The sequence below is a fragment of the Alnus glutinosa genome, chromosome 1, assembly GCF_958979055.1.
Source record: "Alnus glutinosa chromosome 1, dhAlnGlut1.1, whole genome shotgun sequence".
NCBI classification, from domain to species: Eukaryota; Viridiplantae; Streptophyta; class Magnoliopsida; order Fagales; family Betulaceae; genus Alnus; species Alnus glutinosa.
Window position 1 is genome coordinate 369965 of NC_084886.1, and position 20734 is coordinate 390698.

At 40.0% G+C, this 20734-nt stretch overlaps 2 protein-coding genes across 5 annotated transcripts; both read left to right on the forward strand.

Annotated features, from left to right (window-relative positions):
• The first annotated feature begins 2180 nt into the window (after window positions 1-2180).
• Window positions 2181-3099, forward strand: LOC133863608 (uncharacterized protein At4g14100-like). Its single transcript, XM_062299641.1, has 2 exons — window positions 2181-2692; window positions 2796-3099. Exons 1-2 carry the CDS (start codon window positions 2224-2226, stop codon window positions 2954-2956), a joined length of 630 nt encoding a protein of 209 aa, XP_062155625.1. The 5' UTR covers window positions 2181-2223; the 3' UTR covers window positions 2957-3099.
• A 4775-nt stretch (window positions 3100-7874) lies between these two features.
• Window positions 7875-20508, forward strand: LOC133863618 (E3 ubiquitin-protein ligase At3g02290-like). Of its 4 annotated transcripts, none has more exons than XM_062299652.1 (5): window positions 7875-8072; window positions 17650-17802; window positions 19279-19717; window positions 19896-20005; window positions 20312-20508. In XM_062299652.1, exons 1-5 carry the CDS (start codon window positions 7890-7892, stop codon window positions 20336-20338), a joined length of 912 nt encoding a protein of 303 aa, XP_062155636.1. In that variant the 5' UTR covers window positions 7875-7889; the 3' UTR covers window positions 20339-20508. The 4 variants fall into 4 exon arrangements, with proteins under 4 accessions (XP_062155636.1, XP_062155645.1, XP_062155652.1 ...); XM_062299661.1 differs by having other exon boundaries at window positions 17671-17802; XM_062299674.1 differs by lacking the exon at window positions 7875-8072 and adding an exon at window positions 8079-8434 and having other exon boundaries at window positions 17671-17802.
• Window positions 20509-20734: the final 226 nt, after the last annotated feature.

A 20734-nucleotide genomic window follows, 5' to 3' on the forward strand; every position in this document is an offset into this window, starting at 1 on the left:
AACCGGACCAGAACCCCACACATCTTGTGCCCCAGAGCAATTCCATAAGGCATGGACAATAGACTCCTCTACTAAATTACAACAAGGGCAGAGAGCACTATCAACCACCATTTTCCTTAGTAAATCCTGCTTAGAAGGTAACAAGTTTTGACAAGCTCTCCAAAGAAATTTTTTTTTGAGAAGTAGGAACATTAATAGCCCAGAGCTTCTTCCAGAAAACACTTCTATCAGAACTGGAGGAGCATTCCCCGTTCTTACTGTTCAACAAACTCCAGCCCAAATGATAAGCACTTCTAACAGAAAACACACCATTAGAAGTACCATCCCAAATAATTTTGTTTGGAGGTAAGGAGGGGCACAAAGGGATATTTTTAATCTTATTAGCCACATGAGCTGGAAAAGAATTATCAATTAACAAACACTTCCACCCCTTGACCGAAACATCTATAAGTTCCGACACTTTAGCATCACAGGACAAACCTGAGTCAGGAGAAAAGTTCAAGGGGCCAATGTTTGGTAACCATCTATCACCCCAAATATTAATGGAATTCCCATCCCCAATTCTCCAAATCAAACCACGGGAGAGAAGGTCTTTAGCAGCCATAAAGCTTCTCCATATAAAAGAGGGTCTTTTCCCAAGTACTGATGCCAAAAAAGAAGTATTAGGAAAATATTTGGCTTTCATAATTTGGGAGATCAAAGAATGAGGATGTTGAATCAACCTCCAACACTGTTTAGCCAAGAGAGCTTTATTAAACATCGACAAATCCCGGAATCCAAGCCCTCCAGCAGATTTCGACCTCCCCATCCTAGACCAACTCATCCAATAGATTTTAGACCCATGGTTTAAATGCCCCCACCAAAAGGATTGCATTAATTGATTCAGTTCATTACAGAGATTGGAAGGAAGAAGGAAAACACTCATAAAATAAGTGGGAATAGCCTGCACTACAGCCTTTAAAAGAACTTCCTTGCTGGCCAAAGTTAACAACTTAGAATTCCAATTATTCAACTTCCGATAAACCTTCTCTTTAATATCTTTAAAATAACTTTTTGTTACAGTTTGTCAAACAATTGTTTCTATATAAGTATGCTCAGTAGTCTCATCAAATTAGTTAAAATTATTATTATTATTTTTTAAAATTTTAATCATCTACTTTTTTAAAGTACTCTTAGCAATTTCACCATTTTAACTATTCATTTTCACTATTCTATTTAAATATATACATATTTTTTTTCAAAGGGAAGTTGTGTATGATGTATGAAAGGAAAAAAAAAAGAAAACAAAGGAAAAGAGTAAGTTTTAATAGTTTTTTATTAACTTGATAAGTGAACAGTGCTCACTATTGTTGGTAAGTACTGTATACTAAGTAAAATTCTTTTACCAAATTGGTGAGACTGCTAGAGACTCATCAAATTTAGTAGTCTACTAAGAGCATTAGTAGTCTCATCAAATTTTATTAGCTTAAATAATTCAAAATTATTTTCTTCTATTTTAGCAATCCATTTTTTTAAAGCATCAATTTTAGCTATCAACTATTACTATTCTATTTAAATAATTTGTGTCTAAAGGAAGGTTGTTTGTAATGCATGAGAGATAAATATATATAAAAAATAAAAAATAAAAAGGAAGAGAGAAAATTTGAATTTTTTTTTATTGTTTTGATGAGTGAACAATTTTTCACTATTATTGGTGAGTACTGTTTATTCATTAATTTTTTTTTCACCAAATTGGCGAGGTCGTTAGGAACTCATTTTAGACAATTTCAATAAATTGACTCAAAAATTATTTTAGTGAATCTATTAAAAATGGACTAAGTAGATGGTCCCATCTTAAAATTACTTTTGAGAAAGTGTGAAAAATCAATGCCAACTCCTTAAAATCAAAGGCCTATAACGGTCAATACGTTCATTAAAAAAGGGTGGGTGAATAAATACTAAATAATGCATTTTTCAAACCCCAGGTTAATTTACTTTGTAATTTTGAAGAACAAAAAAAAAAAAAAAAAATGGTTGACACCCCTTTAAAAACTGAAAGGGCACCAAGAATTGGTGCCGTCATGTGTTTGTCCCAAATGCCATGTGTGCATACTTTCGTTGGTCCGTCACCCCTCGAAGTAACGGCCTTGCACTCATACGAATCATACAATGCACTCGGATATTATAAAGAAATCCAAGTACCAACCACGCGTCCGTCTCTCCATTACTCTCTGACTCACGTCGATGGCCTCTGCAACCAAACCCATCGCCGTATCTGTCCTCCTCTTACTCATCTTTACCATTTCTCAGTGCAAATCCAGAGAGGAAGACCCAACACCAGCTCCATGGCCCCACCAATTCCACTCCATACTATTCATGAACCACAGCGGATCCCTCCAGATAATCGATCTCTGGTACGACTGGCCCAATGGTCGAAACTTCAACATCATACAGGACCAGCTGGGTAAGCTTCTGTATGACCTAGAATGGAATAATGGGACTTCCTTCTTCTACAGCTTGGACTCCAGCAAAGAGTGCAGAACCGCAAAGGTTGAGGTGGGTATTCTTCGCCCCAATTGGCTCGACGGCGCCAACTACCTGGGTCAGCGCCACGTGAATGGGTTCCTCTGCAATGTTTGGGAGAAGGTGGACTTCATTTGGTATTACGAGGATGTTGTCACTAAGAGGCCTGTTCTGTGGATTTTTTACACAGGTAATTTCTCTATCTGCTACTTTGCATTTTCTGTATTCACTCTGGATATATAACAATAACATGGTAATTGTCAATTTGCCCGATGATCAATAATATTGATCAGGGAGGGAGGCACATGTGATGACATTTGAGGTGGGAGCGGTGCTTGAGGATGCCAAGTGGCAAGCCCCTGTCTACTGTTTTGAGAAGAGGGATGATGGAAACGACCCAAAAGCGCGGCCATTCATTCGCCATTCCCAGCGGTTCTCGGGAGCGTTTGCTTAGAGTTAGAGGCGCTCTCAATTAATTATCTCTGAAGAATATGATGCATCAATCATCATCAATCATGCCTGTGTTTGTATGATCAACTTTGTGAATTCATTCCGTTTGAGAATAATTGTCCCCAATATCCTCCTTTATGAACTTTAGCCATGTCTAAATATGCCCTTACAAATAAATAATAATGCGTAACAAACATCAAGATTTTACAAAATTCAGTTTGCGTGTGAAGTGGGCATGAAAGCTATCTAATCTAAGTTGGAAGACAGCTCCAGCTTCTCCCACGTATCGCTTCAAAGTAATCTATTCCGGGGTTATTGCTTTGTAGGGCCTGCTGGTATATATTGACAGTGGTTTTTTTTTTTTTTTTTTTGACAAGAAGAAAAAGATCTTCATTGCAAAGATAACCAAATACATCATGATCCCAACAGGGATCTAGGGAAAGACTTCTCCCTAAACAGATGACCCAGAATACAAGTGGGAAATTCTGAAAGCCAACAAGCGTTAAGAGAATTAAACAAAGCTTCCCTAGCCAAGATATGAGCCACCCCATTCAAAGACCTATTAACATGTACAAAAGAAGAGGAACCGAACCCCTTGATCTCCTGTAAAATACTCTCAGTAATATGGCCAGCAGTAGACAAATGAGGGAGTGGGGAATTAATTTCTGTCAGCACTTGAGAAGAGTCTCCTTCAAAAATAACATCCCTTAACTTCAAAAATTTACCAAGAAAAACAGCATGAAGGGCTGCTAGGGACTCAGCAATTCTGGAATCCCCCTTTACAAACAGACAAACACATTTGGCACAAATACAATCTCCCCTGCTGTCTCTCACCACTAATCCAAGGCCAATCTGACTTCCATTAGGAGCAACTGATGCATCCCAGTTGATCTTAAAGAAGTTATCAGGAGGAGGATGCCAAACCTCAATAGAAGAATGAACAATCTGGGAAGATGCACTAGCAACATCCTTCTCCCCTTGAGAAAACATTCTAAAATCATGCATAAAAGAAAAGGATTCCTCCCAGACTCTATGAGGGGAAAGAAAACTTCCTTGAAAAATAAGGGAATTCCTTCTCAACCAAATATTCTTAGCAACAACCAGCATAAGCTCCACCTTTTCCTTATCAAAGGTTTTGAAACAATATTCCAAAAGGTGCATAAAACTGAATTGGAAGGAACTACATTTTTGGAAACAAGACCGATAATCACCCCAAACATCTGAAGCTGCAGGGCATGACCACAGGCAATGAATAACATTCTCCACTGCAAGACCACAACAAGGACAAGAAGGATCTTGGATCACCCTCCTTCTACACAGATTTTCTCTAGTAGGCAGTAAATTTTGACAAGCCCTCCAAGCAAACATTTTGACCTTCCCTGGGACTTTTAGATTCCACAGATCCTTCCAAATATCCGGCAGGTTTCCAGCATAAGAACATTGACCTCTGGCTTCTTCTTTGAGAGACCTACCTATAAAGTAAGCACTTTTAACAGAGAACAAACCAGATTTAGACCCAATCCAAATGACCCTATCTTGGGGTAAATTAGGACTTAGAGGAATATTCAATATAGCCTCAGCTTCCTCCTTCCGAAAGTTCTCAGTGACAACATTCGGAATCCAACAACCACTCTCCCTATCAATCAAATCTGAAATAGTAGCCTCATGACCCAAAACACCAACAGGAGAACAAACAAGATGAGAAGAGGTTGATGGGATCCATCTATCCTTCCAAATTCTAATGGAGGACCCATTACCGACCCTCCAAAGAATACCCCTCAACAGAAGACCTTTGGCATGGAAAAGACTCCTCCAAACAAAGGAAACCCTAGAACCCAAGGGAGCCTCCAAAAAAGAAGAGGAGGGATAATATTTAGATTGAAAAATTTTTGCTACAAGGGAGGAAGGGTGCTGAATTAGTCTCCATCCTTGTTTAGCTAAAAGGGCTTGGTTAAAAATCATCAAATCTCTAAAACCTAACCCTCCTTGAGATTTTCCAGAACTCATTCTATCCCAGCTCATCCAGTTGATTCTAGAGGACTTTGATAAATGTCTCCACCAAAACTCTTGCATTAAACTATTAATTTCTTTACATAGAGAGAATGAAAGCTGGAAAATCAACATGCAATAGGTAGGAATGGCCTATATGACTGCCTTTAAGAGAACTTCCCTGCCTGCTTGAGAAAGAAAGACATTCTTCCAATTATTAAGTTTCTTCCAAACCTTCTCCTTGATAAACTGAAATGCCCTAGATCTGGATCTGCCCACAAAACAGGGGAGCCCAAGATAAGACTCAATTCCGCGAGTCTCGGACAAACCCGAGAGAGAAAGAATCTCCTGTCTTCTGCTAGGCTTTGTATTTCTACTGAAAAACACCGAAGTCTTATTGAGATTAACCTTTTGACCCGAACCCTCCTCATAGACACTAAGAATATTCAACAATCTCCTCCATTCCACCCTATTTGCCTTACAAAATAAAATACAATCATCAGCAAATAAAAGATGACTGATAGTAGGGCCTTTTGGAGAAGAAGGAACCCCTGAAATGTGACCCCTCTTCTCAGCATTACTCAGCAAACCAGAAAAACATTCAGCACATAACAAAAATAAATAAGGAGAGATAGGGTCCCCTTGTCTCAAGCCCCTAAAAGGGTAAAAAACCCCAACAGGGTTACCATTAATCAAAACAGAATATTTAACAGATGACACACATTTCATCACCACATCAACCCATCTAGAATCAAAGCCCAGCTTATGCATAACAGCCTTAAGAAAAACCCATTTCACTCTATCATATGCTTTACTCATATCTAATTTAATCCCCATAAAACCCTCTTTTCCCCACATTCTACTCTGCATAGTGTGCCTAATTTCATAAGCAACTAAGATGCTATCAGATATGAGCCTATCAGGGATAAACGCACTTTGAAAGCAAGAAATAATATTAGGTAGACTATTCTTAAGGCGATTAGCAAGGACTTTTGAAATTAATTTATACAATACATTACAAAGACTAATGGGCCTAAAATCTGTAACATGCACAGGGTTCTGAACTTTAGGTATAAGAGCTAAAATCTGTAACGCACTTTGACAGTGGTTTTTTAACAGATGGCATTTGTGCCGTAATCCCAGCAACGGATGGATGTCTTTTGATCTGTGACTTCTGAGGATTGTGAGCCAATTACGGGTTTGAAATGTCTTCAATCTGTGTAGCTTCATTAGTTCAAGGAAAACAGGCTAGGCCTTCATTAGTATTACAGAAATTTCTTAAATCCTGTCAAAATTTCCTTCGCCATATATACTTGATTGCACTTCTCCTGGATGACCCTAACTTTAATCCAATCGAATGTTGCTAGGGTCTAAACAATTTTCTCTTTCGTAGTTCTGATTAAATTTTATATATTTATTAGTGTATACATATTACTGCGTGAATAAAAATTAATTTTTAAATTTAAGATCTTCTCTATTTAAACACTTTAAATAGTGAGAATCCATTTAGAGTTCACAAATAACTTTGCGATGATGTAGTTCTTATGATTTTGTCCATATCTTTTAAATGAATTAGTATAATTTTGCTATTTCATTAAAAAATTTATACATTTGGTATATATAGTGGCATAATTTCTTCCATCGACTGATGCAGAAGCTCTTCTTTTTCTTTTTGTTCTCTCTCTCTCTCTCTCTCTCTCTCTCAGTACGAAATACCATTGGTGGGGCTCATAAAATCTCTACCAATAAAAGAGAAATTCTATGGATATTATAAATTCCAGTAGAACAATTTAATTAAATTTATGCCGTAATTTTCTTCATTTTCTCATGAATTTAAACCGTAAGTTTCTCTTTTCAACTCATGGATTAAATACTCCATAATAATCAAGGTAAACCGAACCAAATTACACTTTTTTTTTATTTTTTAACAATCCCTTCAATTTTCACTTGAATTAATTTTATGATATATATTATGTTTTGTTATATTTAATGGTGTACATAATATCACATCATTTAAAAATATAAAATGATGTGATAACATATTTACATAGCATATAAACAACTTCTAAATATGTGGTCATCTCAATACCCATCAAATATTTGCATAACTAAAATATGCACCCTTTTAATTGACTATTGGCATCCCAGTTTTTTGTAGTTATGATTGGCGTACGGGTGTGTGGGTGGTGGTGGTGGTGGTGCGGGATGAAAATGGTTGCGTGGTGGCTACTATGGCAAGGCACTTTCCATGTATCAATGAGTGCTTGGTAGGCGGTGGAGTTATGCTGTGAGTTGGAGTTTCAACAAGTGACTTTTGAGGGAGATTCTCTGATTATAGTCTTTGTCTTGAATAGAAAGGATCCTTGTTGGAGTTCCTATGGCCACATAATTGAGGATACAAGTTCATACAAGAGTCAAGCTGCAATCCTTTTCTTCTATGCGACTAGCTTTATCAATGATATTCATAATTTTCTTAAAAAAAAAAAAGAAATTAACCCTCCTCTTTTATTCATAGACAGAAACGAAAAATAGACCAAAAAAAAAAAAAGAAAAAAAAGAAAAGGAAATAACCCTTCTATAGCTAATATAAATAAGAAAAGAGCTAGGTAGACGGTGCAAATATTGTGACAACTTTTATGGTCTGACTTTAAATCTAAATACAAGCAAAATCTTCCACCCATGTCATTATTTTAGAGGATCATGTTGAATTCGGCTAGTCAATCATGTTTATTATTATTTTTTATAAAAAAAAAATAATAATAATAATAAAAAATTGCACCATTCGTAAAATAGAGCAAGTATTTTTTATTTTTTTAAAAAATTGATATATATATTTTGTAAGTAAAAAAAAATAAAAAAAAAATGATATATTAGCTAGCTGGACCACACCCCCACCAAATCCATTACATTTACTTGACTATATATTATCACAATAATAATAAATCAAAATGTTTGCGCGTGTACATACATATAATAATTGCATAATATTGATCCCCGAAAGTTCCCAGAGTCGGAAACCTTTGCCTTGTATCTGGTTGGTTGGACTGCCAAGTCTTCGCTCTTGGCGTAACATTTGGATTCTCATAAAAGCTTTGAGGGGATCTACTCGTACTAGTCAGATTACCCAGAAGGTAAGTGGAAATCTATCGCACTCGCCACTTCTTTCCATTTGCGCCTTTTACATTCTACCAAACCCTGTAAGACTCTGTAAATGGTGGTCCTATGGTTTGGGTTAAGGTTTGGCTTGGGGCTCGGTATTGTGAGCAATTGGTGCTTTCTGATAACCTACTCGACATTGTATTTTTTGATCCATAAGAACATTTCTTTAAAATATTCCGACCCATTTGCTTAATCTGCTTTCTTCTCTGAGTTAAATTTGTTTGGAGTCGCTGTGGATTACTGCGTGATCATAGTAATCTAAGTCTGTGTGGTGGGTGGGGCTCAATTGGGGGGCTTCGCAGGTTCAAGCTTGCGCCCAACAGATTTCAACATAGTTTCGTTATTTCTCAACTTTATGCTATGAATTTTGATCACTGTTTTTGTTGGTACAGTTTCCGGTACGGTGACGTGTCGCCTTGTGATTTGTTGCCTTCCTCAATGTTCGTTCTCCTCGTAATCTGCAAAATAACAAACGGCTCGTCGGGGGTGCCGACCGGACCCCCACTCCGATGCCTAAGTCAGTTCAAACTTATTTTCTGGAAAATATCAGTAATCTCAAGAGTTCAGAGAATCTGCTTTTTAATACCTGGCGTAGTAGTCTTATTTATAGGCTCACAGTTATAAAACTGCTAAAATACTTGGAGCATAATCTGATTAGGAGTATGAGTCCTAGATCACATAGTCTTTAATTTTATCTTTCTAATTAGGAGTCTGAGTCCTAGATCACATAGTCTTGAGTCTTATCTTCATAGAATTCAAATTGGGTAGTAGAGTCCAAACTGGATATGACACTCTCTTTAGCTAATGTCATTCTATTAGGTACCTTATCCCATATTTGATGGGATAGAAGTCTATCTTGATATACTCGGGATATACGTCTTTTTGGAAATAACGAATGGTCTTATAAATTGGGTCTAATCTTGCTGGGCCGACCCGATGGGCTTGGCCCACATGTCTTTGGAGCTAATTATTTCTCCAACAGTTACCCCCCTAATTCTCTTATTTGAATTTAGAATGTAAGAGAATTAAATACCTCAGTTTCTGAATCTGGATCTTCCATAATCTGTATCTGACAATTGCCGCCTCTTTCAAAGTAATTATGACGAATAATGCCTCGAATCTCTGGAAGGATTAGAATTCCTGCTCCTTGTCGATCTAGAACTGCTGTCAAAGTTCTAATTGGACTCTGACCCTTTATTAGACTTCTAATCTGATATCTTCTTAGACTTCTGATCTGATCATTCTTCTTATCTGATTGGACCATAAGTCCTATCCCAATTCTACCAGGGATAACTAATACCTGATTTCCCTAAAGTAGTTGCTAAATGTTTATCTCCTCCTTGGATCGGGTTGAGTGGATCCAACTTGTAATCTGTCATAGTACTAATAGCAACTTCTCATAGATATCTTCTTCATAAATGCCTCCACATAATATTGTCGGTCAGGCCAAAGTTGTGAAGATGATCTTCTACTCTCGGTAGGAGATGGGTCGGACTAATGTAGTTGATTTCACCAAGATTGTGGTGAAATGCCACTCTGAGATAACACTTTGCGTACGACTTTCCTGAGATCAAGGTTCTGTCTGACAAAAATGGTAAACCGTTGAAGAAAAGGCTTAACATACCCGAAGCTTCTTCATTGGTAGCGCTTCGTAGACCGCTTCCACAAAAATCTCTCTTGGGGGCTTCGGAGGCCCAGACTAGCACTGAGGCTTTGGTTGTCCGAGACTTATAACGACTAGGGGCTTCTGGTGGCCCGAGGTTTTGTGCTTGGCGTACTGAATCTTCTAATCTGAATACCATCTAGCTTGGTCTCACCTGTGAATATCTTTATTTTCGAACTTTGTAATGTTTGAATTCTTTGTTATGGAAAAACTTTCCATGACAAATCAATTCTCACTTATCCTCTAATAACTTGAACAAACAATCGGTTTGCGTAAGTTAACTCCGAGGAGGATATGAAAAAATCTTTTAGAAGCGATGAACTTACTTGGTTATTTTTTGTAGAGGTGATATCCCCGTATGGTTTGTTATAGGGGTTGTCTCCCCGTATCTTTGTTCGAGTTGCTCCTGAGAGATCTTAATTGGAGAGTTTGGTGTAGCTTCGGTGATTTTGCCTTTGTAGAAGCTTTAACTTTGTTGAGCTACCCCCCATAACTTTAGTCCGCGACCGCGGGCTAAGTCGTTCGAGGCGGATAGTCAAGTCCTCTTAGTATCCTGGACGATGGTGTAAAAGAGATCTCGGAGTTCGGAGTGAGTCTCAGGGCTTCAACCTGTAAATACTTGAATTGATGATTTTTTAAAGAGGTTTTATCCTCATACCTTCCTGAAGCTCTGTCTTTCTAAACCTTTACCTTCATGTTTGTCTTAATGAGCTACCCCCCATAACTTTAGTCTGCGACAGCAGGTTAAGTCGTTCGAGGTGGGTAGTCAGGTCGCTGAGCTTTACCTTTCTTTTCGGAAATCTTTGTACCCTTTTAATTTCTTTATCTCCGAACGCTCCAATCTTTTAACGTCTGGAGACCTCCAACCGAGAGGTTTTCTTGTCTTGGTGTCCTTTCCATAACCATTTCGGGTTGTTCGAGGAAAGGACTCGGGCCAATTCTATCTTGGATGTTCTTGTCCTTCCGAAAACCTGCAATCCTGCCGTTGTATCCTTTGTTGGACTAACCGTTAGGTTTTTCTTGCTCTCGGTGTTGGACTAACCGAGAGGCTTTTTCTTTTTCTGCTCTCGGTGTTGACAAACCGAGAGACTTTTCCTGCTCTCGGTGTTGAATGACCGAGAGACTTTTCCTGCTCTCGGTGTTGACAAACCGAGAGACTTTTCCTGCTCTCGGTGTTGAGTGACCGAGAGACTTTTCCTGCTCTCGGTGTTAACAAACCGAGAGACTTTTCCTGCTCTCGGTGTTGAGTGACCGAGAGACTTTTCCTGCTCTCGGTGTTGACTGACCGAGAGACTTTTCCTGCTCTCGGTGTTGAATGACCGAGAGACTTTTCCTGCTCTCGGTGTTGACTGACCGAGAGACTTTTCCTGCTCTCGGTGTTGAATGACCGAGAGACTTTTCCTGCTCTCGGTGTTGACTGACCGAGAGACTTTTCCTGCTCTCGGTGTTGACTGACCGAGAGACTTTTCCTGCTCTCGGTGTTGACTGACCGAGAGACTTTCTTTGTTTAATTTGTTGTAGGGGTTGTCTCCCCGTATCTTTTCTGCAAAAAGGGTTAACGAAGCACTGCATATACTAAAACAAAATAGCAGAATGCACAGTAGCACCATATATTCTTTTCATCCGTCGGGATGATTTTGTGATCCTTTCACTCACGACAGGAGTGAAGCCTCAACATATGAGTCTATTTTATCAAAATATATATACATTTCGGCACAGTGTACAAGTGCATGCATATATATATTTTTTCCTGGTTGGTAAAAACCAACATTTATCCATAAATCATAGTTGTAAAAGAAGAGTATGAACTTATCTGGTGAATTCAATGAAGATGAACCGTCTTACTTGGAGTTCCTTATCTTGCACGCCACTCGATATGGGGCTTTTTGGGAGAGTTCCTCAAGCTGGACCTCCGGTTCGGATCGGTCCCTCGGCATGTGACTGTGCACTTTAGAGGATGGCAAATTTGGAGGGGGCCTCAAAGTGTGCTATTTGGAACTAGGAGCTCGGGCATAGTCTCCTCGGGATAGTACCCTCGGAATAATACTCTCGGTATGTGTTATCTCGGTACATACTTTTCGCCTCGGTAGAATACCCTCGGATCAAACTTCTCGGATTATACTTTCTTCTCGGTATATAACCTCGGATCTAACTTTTTGCCTCGGTAGAGTACCCTCGGATCAAACTTCTCGGATTATACTTTCTTCTCGGTATATCACCTCGGATCTAACTTTTTGCCTCGGTAGAGTACCCTCGGATCAAACTTCTCGGATTATACTTTCTTCTCGGTATATCACCTCGGATCTAACTTTTCGCCTCGGTAAAACACCTCGAATCTAACTTTCAGCCTCAATAAATCACCTCGGATTTAACTTTCAGCCTCAATAAAACACCTCGGATCTAACTTTCAGCCTCAATAAAACACCTCGGATCTAACTTTCAGCCTCAATAAATCACCTCGGATCTAACTTTCAGCCTCAATAAAACACCTCGGATCTAACTTTCAGCCTCAATAAATCACCTCGGATTTAACTTTCAGCCTCAATAAAACACCTCGGATCTAACTTTCAGCCTCAATAAATCACCTCGGATTTAACTTTCAGCCTCAATAAAACACCTCGGATCTAACTTTCAGCCTCAATAAATCACCTCGGATTTAACTTTCAGCCTCAATAAAACACCTCGGATCTAACTTTCAGCCTCAATAAATCACCTCGGATTTAACTTTCAGCCTCAATAAAACACCTCGGATCTAACTTTCAGCCTCAATAAATCACCTCGGATTTAACTTTCAGCCTCAATAAAACACCTCGAATCTAACTTTCAGCCTCAATAAATCACCTCGGATTTAACTTTCAGCCTCAATAAAACACCTCGGATCTAACTTTCAGCCTCAATAAAACACCTCGGATCTAACTTTCAGCCTCAATAAATCACCTCGGATCTAACTTTCAGCCTCAATAAAACACCTCGGATCTAACTTTCAGCCTCAATAAATCACCTCGGATTTAACTTTCAGCCTCAATAAAACACCTCGGATCTAACTTTCAGCCTCAATAAATCACCTCGGATTTAACTTTCAGCCTCAATAAAACACCTCGGATCTAACTTTCAGCCTCAATAAATCACCTCGGATTTAACTTTCAGCCTCAATAAAACACCTCGGATCTAACTTTCAGCCTCAATAAATCACCTCGGATTTAACTTTCAGCCTCAATAAAACACCTCGGATCTAACTTTCAGCCTCAATAAATCACCTCGGATTTAACTTTCAGCCTCAATAAAACACCTCGGATCTAACTTTCCTCATATTCCTCTCTTTTTTCTTTTTTCTTTTTTCTTTTTTGACATTTCTAGAATTCAGATATTGAACACAGAGAACATCATAAATAGGATTGGATTAACCGGCTTTTGAATAAGAGAATGACCGAACTAGCAAATCTCGCCTCAAACAACCAGATCGGTACTAAGAGTCTTGCTTGCAGTCTTAGTAAATCCATATTTGGCATACAGGTTTTCAGGCTCGGTGGTCAAATAGATCATACCCACTGCTGAGGCCGTGCCAACTATATTGTTGACATAGCCTACACCTAAAAAATTGGGCTTCAAACCCATCACGAGAATCTGTCTGGAAATCCCAAGGGCTTCCTTCATTAATTAAGCCCTTTTGAAGAATAATCCGTAAGCAATATATTTCAATAAAACCATGTCTGGTTGGGGAATCTCATTAAGTAGCTTATGTGAGGTCCACAGACAACTGAACTTCGCTTTGAAATTAGCCAAAATCTCTCTTCTTTCTTCTGACCGAGTCAAGGCCGAACCGCTCGGATCCTTCATCACCAGCAACGTCGTCCTTGACTGAAAATCTCTAGATCGTTTGGGGCTCCAACGTCTCAGTGGGTGAAACCCGAAGTATCGTGGATTTGCACTGAACGGATCCAATGACTGTGGCTACAACAGCGTTTTCAACTTTTCTGGCACCTCTTTCAAAAGCTTGACGTCACCCTAATTCTGTTCCACATCCTTTTCAATTCCCTTTGGTACCGAAGAACCTTTTAAAAACATCTGGAACAACACTAAACAGAGGAACCCAGCCACAGTACCGATCATTGGGCGTGATCCAGTTTTTTGAAAAGCAAAAACTTTAAGAACCTGTAATGGGCCTCGGTGTCCACATCTCCTTCCATTCTTTTCATCCTCGAGATCGAACCCAGGACTTTGGAAAATTTTGGTGATGGGCGACCCAAAGATCATCCGAGGAAGCAAAACACGTACCAGTGTGTCTCGGTGAACCTGCAGGTATTTCTAGCAAAGCAATCCTCAACCCACTTCATGTACTCATCACCTGTTCATGGGCTCTATATGCAATCGGTAGTGGGTCTGCATCTTTTAGTAAGGATCAAACTGCCCAATGCGCACTGTGAAGACCTCTACAAAGCCCTCTTATCTGCAGTGCATCACGTTGAATCCAGATCGGGTAGCACTTCTGGAGCCGACCAGCCGAGGGTTCTTCCATATGTTCTTCGGGGAAGAAATCAGAACCGGAATGGGTTGGACATACCTGTCGATTTGTTTTTCTTGTTTACAGATTCTCGGTAGGTTCTGGGTGGAATGGAGTTTCGGTGGCGCCTCGGTGGTCCAATTCTTGAAAAAGACAGCCTCTCCGCTCGGGGCTCCGACGTCTCACTAGGCAAAACCCGAAGCGTCCTCTTCCCTGTGTGCTTGTTCAACAGCCACAGTAGATGATTGTACTGCCGAGCTCCGAAAATCTAATTGAAACTGACAGAGAGGGAACCATATCTAACGATGTCCCTCCATCACAGAGACTCGAATTTCTTCTTCCCCGTCGCGTCGGAACTCTGGGAGCCTCGAAAGTTCACGGTATCTAAGCTACGAAAAACAGAGCCCAGGGATTTCTGTTTTGATGTCCTATGGATCGCATCGTTGCGGCTCTCGATATCACCTGTTCGGGGAGATCCGATGTGCAGTCTACCCGCAACAAATCTGGTGGTCACGGCGCTGGTCGATGGTCTCGGAGTCAGAGGGGAGGATCCCGAGCTGGACCTTCTCGGTTGTGGGTCCTTCGTCACCTGACTCGGCGTCACCTGTGTGGATCTTGTTTGAACCGAGGTGACTCGGTTTGGATCTTCCTGTCGCCGCTGCCTCGGAGGTTCAAAGGTGGAGTCTCTCCTTCACTGCTACCTCGGAGGTTCACGAAGGTGCTCTCAGGTTCGGAGGGGAGGATCCGGATTGGTTGGGCCCCAAGTCTATCTCTTTTTTTTTTTTTTTTTTTTTTTTTTTTTTTTGAACCATGAGTCCACGACAACATATTGGATGAAGGAGGACATCGAGACCGCGGTACTTTCCGGAGCGTTCTGAGCACATGGAGACGCCGATGCCCACTGCGGGCTCTTTTAAGCATAGTCCACGCAGATCTTGATCTCCGATTGTGATTGCAGGTCCTGGGACTGCCCCGATTGGGCCATTCCGGTCCAATCCGACCCTCATAAACTGAGTTTTTGGGCACTGGCCACCTTCAATTTCTCTGATCTTCACGCATAGAAAACACGACTCGGTGGATTCTGAGTGGAGTCTTAGATTACACTGTGTCACCGCTGCCTTGGAGGTCAGGAGCTACGGCTCAGTAGCCTGGAAAGACAAGGGTCGCGATCTTTGGCATCATGTGGTTCGCGTCACTGGGGCTCTTGATGGTTTCGGAGTCGGTGGTAGTGGATCTAGAGCTGGACCTTTGCGGTGGCAGATCCTTCTTCACGCATCACCGGCGAGGGTCTGAACTTGAATTGAGATGAGCCGAGGGTCTCCATCTGGTCTTCTCCTCTTTGGTGGAGATCCGGAGAAGAAGCCAGAATTTGGATCTGGTTGGCTTCTCCTTTTTGTGCCAACTCCTCTCTTCTTACCTTTTCAGGTCTTTCTCTACAAGGTAGAGAGATTTTTGTGGATTCATGACAGGTCGGCGCTCAAGGACATCCTGTGTTCAATACCGACCCGCGTCACATGGAGCCCAATCTGAACACGTTCTCTCTGGGTTCGTTTTGGGAGGGGCTGATGGAAGAGGGAAGTAGGTGTGTGTCTTCCATGTTGCTGCTGTCCCGGAGGTTTAGAAGTGGAGTCGCTCTTTCACCATTGTCTCGGGTGTCTGGGTCACTGAGGTGGTCTCGGGTTCGGATCAAACTTTGTCTATGGTGCCCGGTTCCAGATCTGGTTCAGGCTTCGGCGGGTCACAGCTAGAGCTTGGTTCCAGATCTGGTTCAGGCTTCGGCGGGTCACAGCTAGAGCTCGGTTCCAAAATGCTGTCAGGTTGCTGGTCCATTTGAGTTGGGTCTGGACTTTACAGTCCAGAAAGAAGGGGCCCGAATATCTTCTTGTTGATGTAGCCACTTTTTCTAACCTTGTTTTTCTGAAACAAATCAAACCCATCATGAAGCAAGTCATACGAATTTACAACTGTACACCTGTATAATTCGTTATGTCTGTGCGTAGATCTAGTATATTCTCAACACCGATTTGGTGTGATTTAAATTCCGATTTATCATCACAATAATCTTTTTCTTCTTTTATAAACCCAATTATCTGTCTTGTAGTGCCAATAAAAAATATCAAAAATCAACAAGTATTAGAAGAGAAGCACCATTCCAACCAAAACTCATAGTATAGTTGAAAGGCTTCATTTTTTTTTTTTTTACGAAGCGCTTGTAAACGGACAAGAGCACAATAATTATTGATCTTTGCCTCTTGTTGAAGAGAGTTTCAGATCTGACACTCCAAAATTTCTCATTATTGGATTTCATCATAGCACATATAGTTATCCACACAATGAATTTCTTTCCACAATTTAACAAATCATAATGAAAAGAAAGGTATGGACTTATCTTGCGCATCCGCAGTGAAGAGTTTTGATTTTGTGTCGGTGGACGCAGATTGGGGGTCTTCATGAAGGAAACCATCGGCCGGTTTCAGCCATGAATTGTCGTGAAGTCATCATTGTGAATTTTGTACTTTTTTGTTGTTTCAAAAATAAGCTGAATCCATCATCACCGAGCAATTAGGTTCCGATCCGTGATTTCAAACTTGACTTGATCGCGCAGTCACCGTTGCGGATTTATTTTTTCGTAAGAACGATTCATCGTTCCCACAGACGGCGCCAAACTGTTGGTACAGTTTCCGGTACGGTGACGTGTCGCCTTGTGATTTGTTGCCTTCCTCAATGTTCGTTCTCCTCGTAATCTGCAAAATAACAAACGGCTCGTCGGGGGTGCCGACCGGACCCCCACTCCGATGCCTAAGTCAGTTCAAACTTATTTTCTGGAAAATATCAGTAATCTCAAGAGTTCAGAGAATCTGCTTTTTAATACCTGGCGTAGTAGTCTTATTTATAGGCTCACAGTTATAAAACTGCTAAAATACTTGGAGCATAATCTGATTAGGAGTATGAGTCCTAGATCACATAGTCTTTAATTTTATCTTTCTAATTAGGAGTCTGAGTCCTAGATCACATAGTCTTGAGTCTTATCTTCATAGAATTCAAATTGGGTAGTAGAGTCCAAACTGGATATGACACTCTCTTTAGCTAATGTCATTCTATTAGGTACCTTATCCCATATTTGATGGGATAGAAGTCTATCTTGATATACTCGGGATATACGTCTTTTTGGAAATAACGAATGGTCTTATAAATTGGGTCTAATCTTGCTGGGCCGACCCGATGGGCTTGGCCCACATGTCTTTGGAGCTAATTATTTCTCCAACAGTTTTTATTGAAGTGTCTTGAACTGTCCGTAAAGTCTCATGTTTGCACATTGATCTGGGGGTGAAGATAGAATTATTTATTTATTTTGTCCCAATTGGTTGGTTTTGATGCTCAACAGCCAGTGCTCTGGATTTATCAGGAAAACATTAAGATGGGTGCTTTTTGCTGCTGTCCATGTGATGGAGAACTGGAAGAATATGCTCTTCCAAGCAATTCGATATATAGGCACTGCTTATGCCTGAGATACTATTTCCACCAGCTATTTAGTGGGGTATGCAATTGAACATTTGAGCAACTAAACGTTTTGCCTTCTCAGCTTATATATGCATAGAAATGTTGGAACATTTTTTTTTTATTGGTTTAGTAGCGTTTCATTCCATGGCTGCTACAAATTACGAGTTAGGAATCTTATGGTCAAATTGTAAAATTACATAATTTAGGAAAGAGATGAGAACAAGAAAGAGAGATAGAGGGAATTAAAGTGGTACGACCTATGGCCTACATCCACACATCGAAGCCTTTTATTTGGCTACATCTTTCCTTAATTCTTTTGATTGTATACAAGACTCTCTTTATAAAGAAATAGTCTAAACATTACAACTTTCTTCTACTTCTACATTAACAACAATAAATCTAATTTATCATCTTGTAACTCTTGTCTCTTGAATACTTGTAACTCTTATGACATTGTCTTTTGAGTTTTTATAGCTCTTGTCTCAATACGCCATCGCAAATCCAACGGTAGATCATGGACGTTGAGGTTTGATCTTGAACATCAAAGGGCTAGAAAAAAAATTGCTACTATGGCCTGAATTGGAACATCAGTTTCTATAACCGAAACTTGGAATGCAACGACTCTGGCCGGCATCGACTACTATGGCCGGGACTTGGACATCGGCGATTTTGGCCCGCATCGGCTACTATGGCCGAAATTTAGACTTTAGCAACTTTGGCCAGAAGCGGCTACTACGGCTAGAATTAGGCCAACTACGAGCACAAAACCTCTTTGAGCTCTCTCTTTTCTTTTCTTTTCTTTAACAATAGATAATTGGATGTGTAGTATTTGTTGGTAGAGGATACAATGGCAGTTCGGCATTTCATCTTGACAAAGAAAAAAAAGAATTGGCACATGATCGAATACTGGTGTTAGCCTATAGCTCTGATACCATGTAAAATCACAAAATTTAGGAAAGAGATGAGAACAAGAAAGAGAGATAGAGATAATTAACGTGGTTCGACCTATAACCTACACAAATGTCTTAACTCACTAGCCCAAGACATTGCCACCAGGGCAGGGCATCTTTGCAAACTGGGTACTTCTGCATCCCTTGCTGATGGGTGGTCTACACTATGGTCCAAACTACATATACTTGTTATCTTTTATTTTGGAGGACTTTCCACATGTTCACAGAACTCATTGTGCTTGAGATAATGTATGAAATAGGCATGCTTTCTTGTGATTGCACTGTTAGTAAAATGACCAAAAAGCCTATGAAATGACAGAGAACCTGTAAAAAAAAAAAATGTGTTTTTCAATTTTGTTTTGGGGGTGGGAGATGAGGCCCCTGCCCCCCATGCATTCGTACCTGATGCTTTCTTCATGCGATTACTATAATTAGTGGATCACAAGACCAGGTCTTTTGTTTTCATGGAGGGAAACCCCCTTCTATTTGGTGCTGTTTTTATTTCATATTATTTTCTTTTTGTAATCTTTTCTGTGTTTACCTTCTCCACCCTGCACATGCAGTATGGTGCAATGTTTCATAGGCTTGAAGGAAGGTCAACATCTTCACCAATCCAAGGAGCTTCTTTTACATCATCAGGGATCAGCACCGCTTTACCTGATAATACATCAAATGATATTCATCTCTCTGTGTCCAGACCAGTGGCTTCTGATTCTGATCAGAGGTACTCTCGTCTGCAACGTGATGGCTTGGTCTCTAGGCGTGATAAGTCAATGACGCATTTCCAAGAAGATTCTCAACCACTGAGGAGAAATATGAGCAGTTCTGGCACAGAGTCGTTGGGCTTTGGGAAGAAAAGAAATGGAGTTGAACCTGAAGAAGATGGTAAACTTGGCCATTCTGAGTCCTCAGAGAAGGCTTTGACAGCTAAAGTTGCATATGGACTAGCTTATATGCAACCATCTTCCGAAGATGAAGATGTCTGTCCTACATGTCTCGACGGTAATTAACTTGTTTGTGTGACAAAGTGGCTGATAAGAACCTGCCCTTGCTATTACAAGAATATACTTAGGTTCTGTTTTTCGGCCATAAGTATATTCTGCTCTAGTGATATTAGAAAAAGCAATTTCTTCGTGAACTCTTGAATTATTTTGATACTATTTGATTTGTTCGCTTGCAGAATATACTCCAGAAGATCCTAAAATAACGACACAATGTTCTCATCATTTTCACCTTGGTTGCATTTATGAATGGCTGGAAAGAAGTGAAAGTTGTCCAATCTGTGGCAAGGTATGCGCAGAATTGCTCCTGTAGAACAAAAACATATATGGTATCAAAAGCATTTTTTCTACCCTCACAACTCTTTAATAAGAAGCTTCTGAAGTCAAGCACACAGTCGTGACTCATCTTCTTGCATGTTTAACACTCGATTAAGTTTATGATTCCGATATGTTCCATGAATAGATTCATTGATGTGGCCTAAGTTGTGTTTTTACGTGTGCACTCGAATGCATGTGAGTAGGTTTTACAGCTCTTGGTTCCTTTTTGTTTAATACTAGGTATATCTAACTTGCAATGCTTTTTCTGGAATGTCAGGAGATGGAGTTCTGTGAAAGCCCGTAAGTTTGTGGGTCTGGTTTCAAAGCAATAGAGCAAATATACATAGAGCGGCCATGAGCATCTGTAAATAAAAGTTCCCTCATCTTGTTTAAAGCAAGTTTGCACAGGAGAAATCCGTTGTTTGTATATCACATACATAAATCTTAATCTTCTATTACGTTTTGATTCTTAAATGTTTATGCTCCTTATCGTATAGTAAATTGCTGACAAATGTTAAAATCATATTAGCTGATGATGAACATAGTTGTAATGGAGAAATTAGATCGGCTGGGCTCTTGTAGTTTGTGGCAGTTGCAACGTTGAAATTAGTTCCGGCATGAGAAATTTTCAGTTGCCATTGTTTGTGCCCTTAATTCCCTTACCAATTTTGTATTGATAGATAATATATTGCTGATGTAC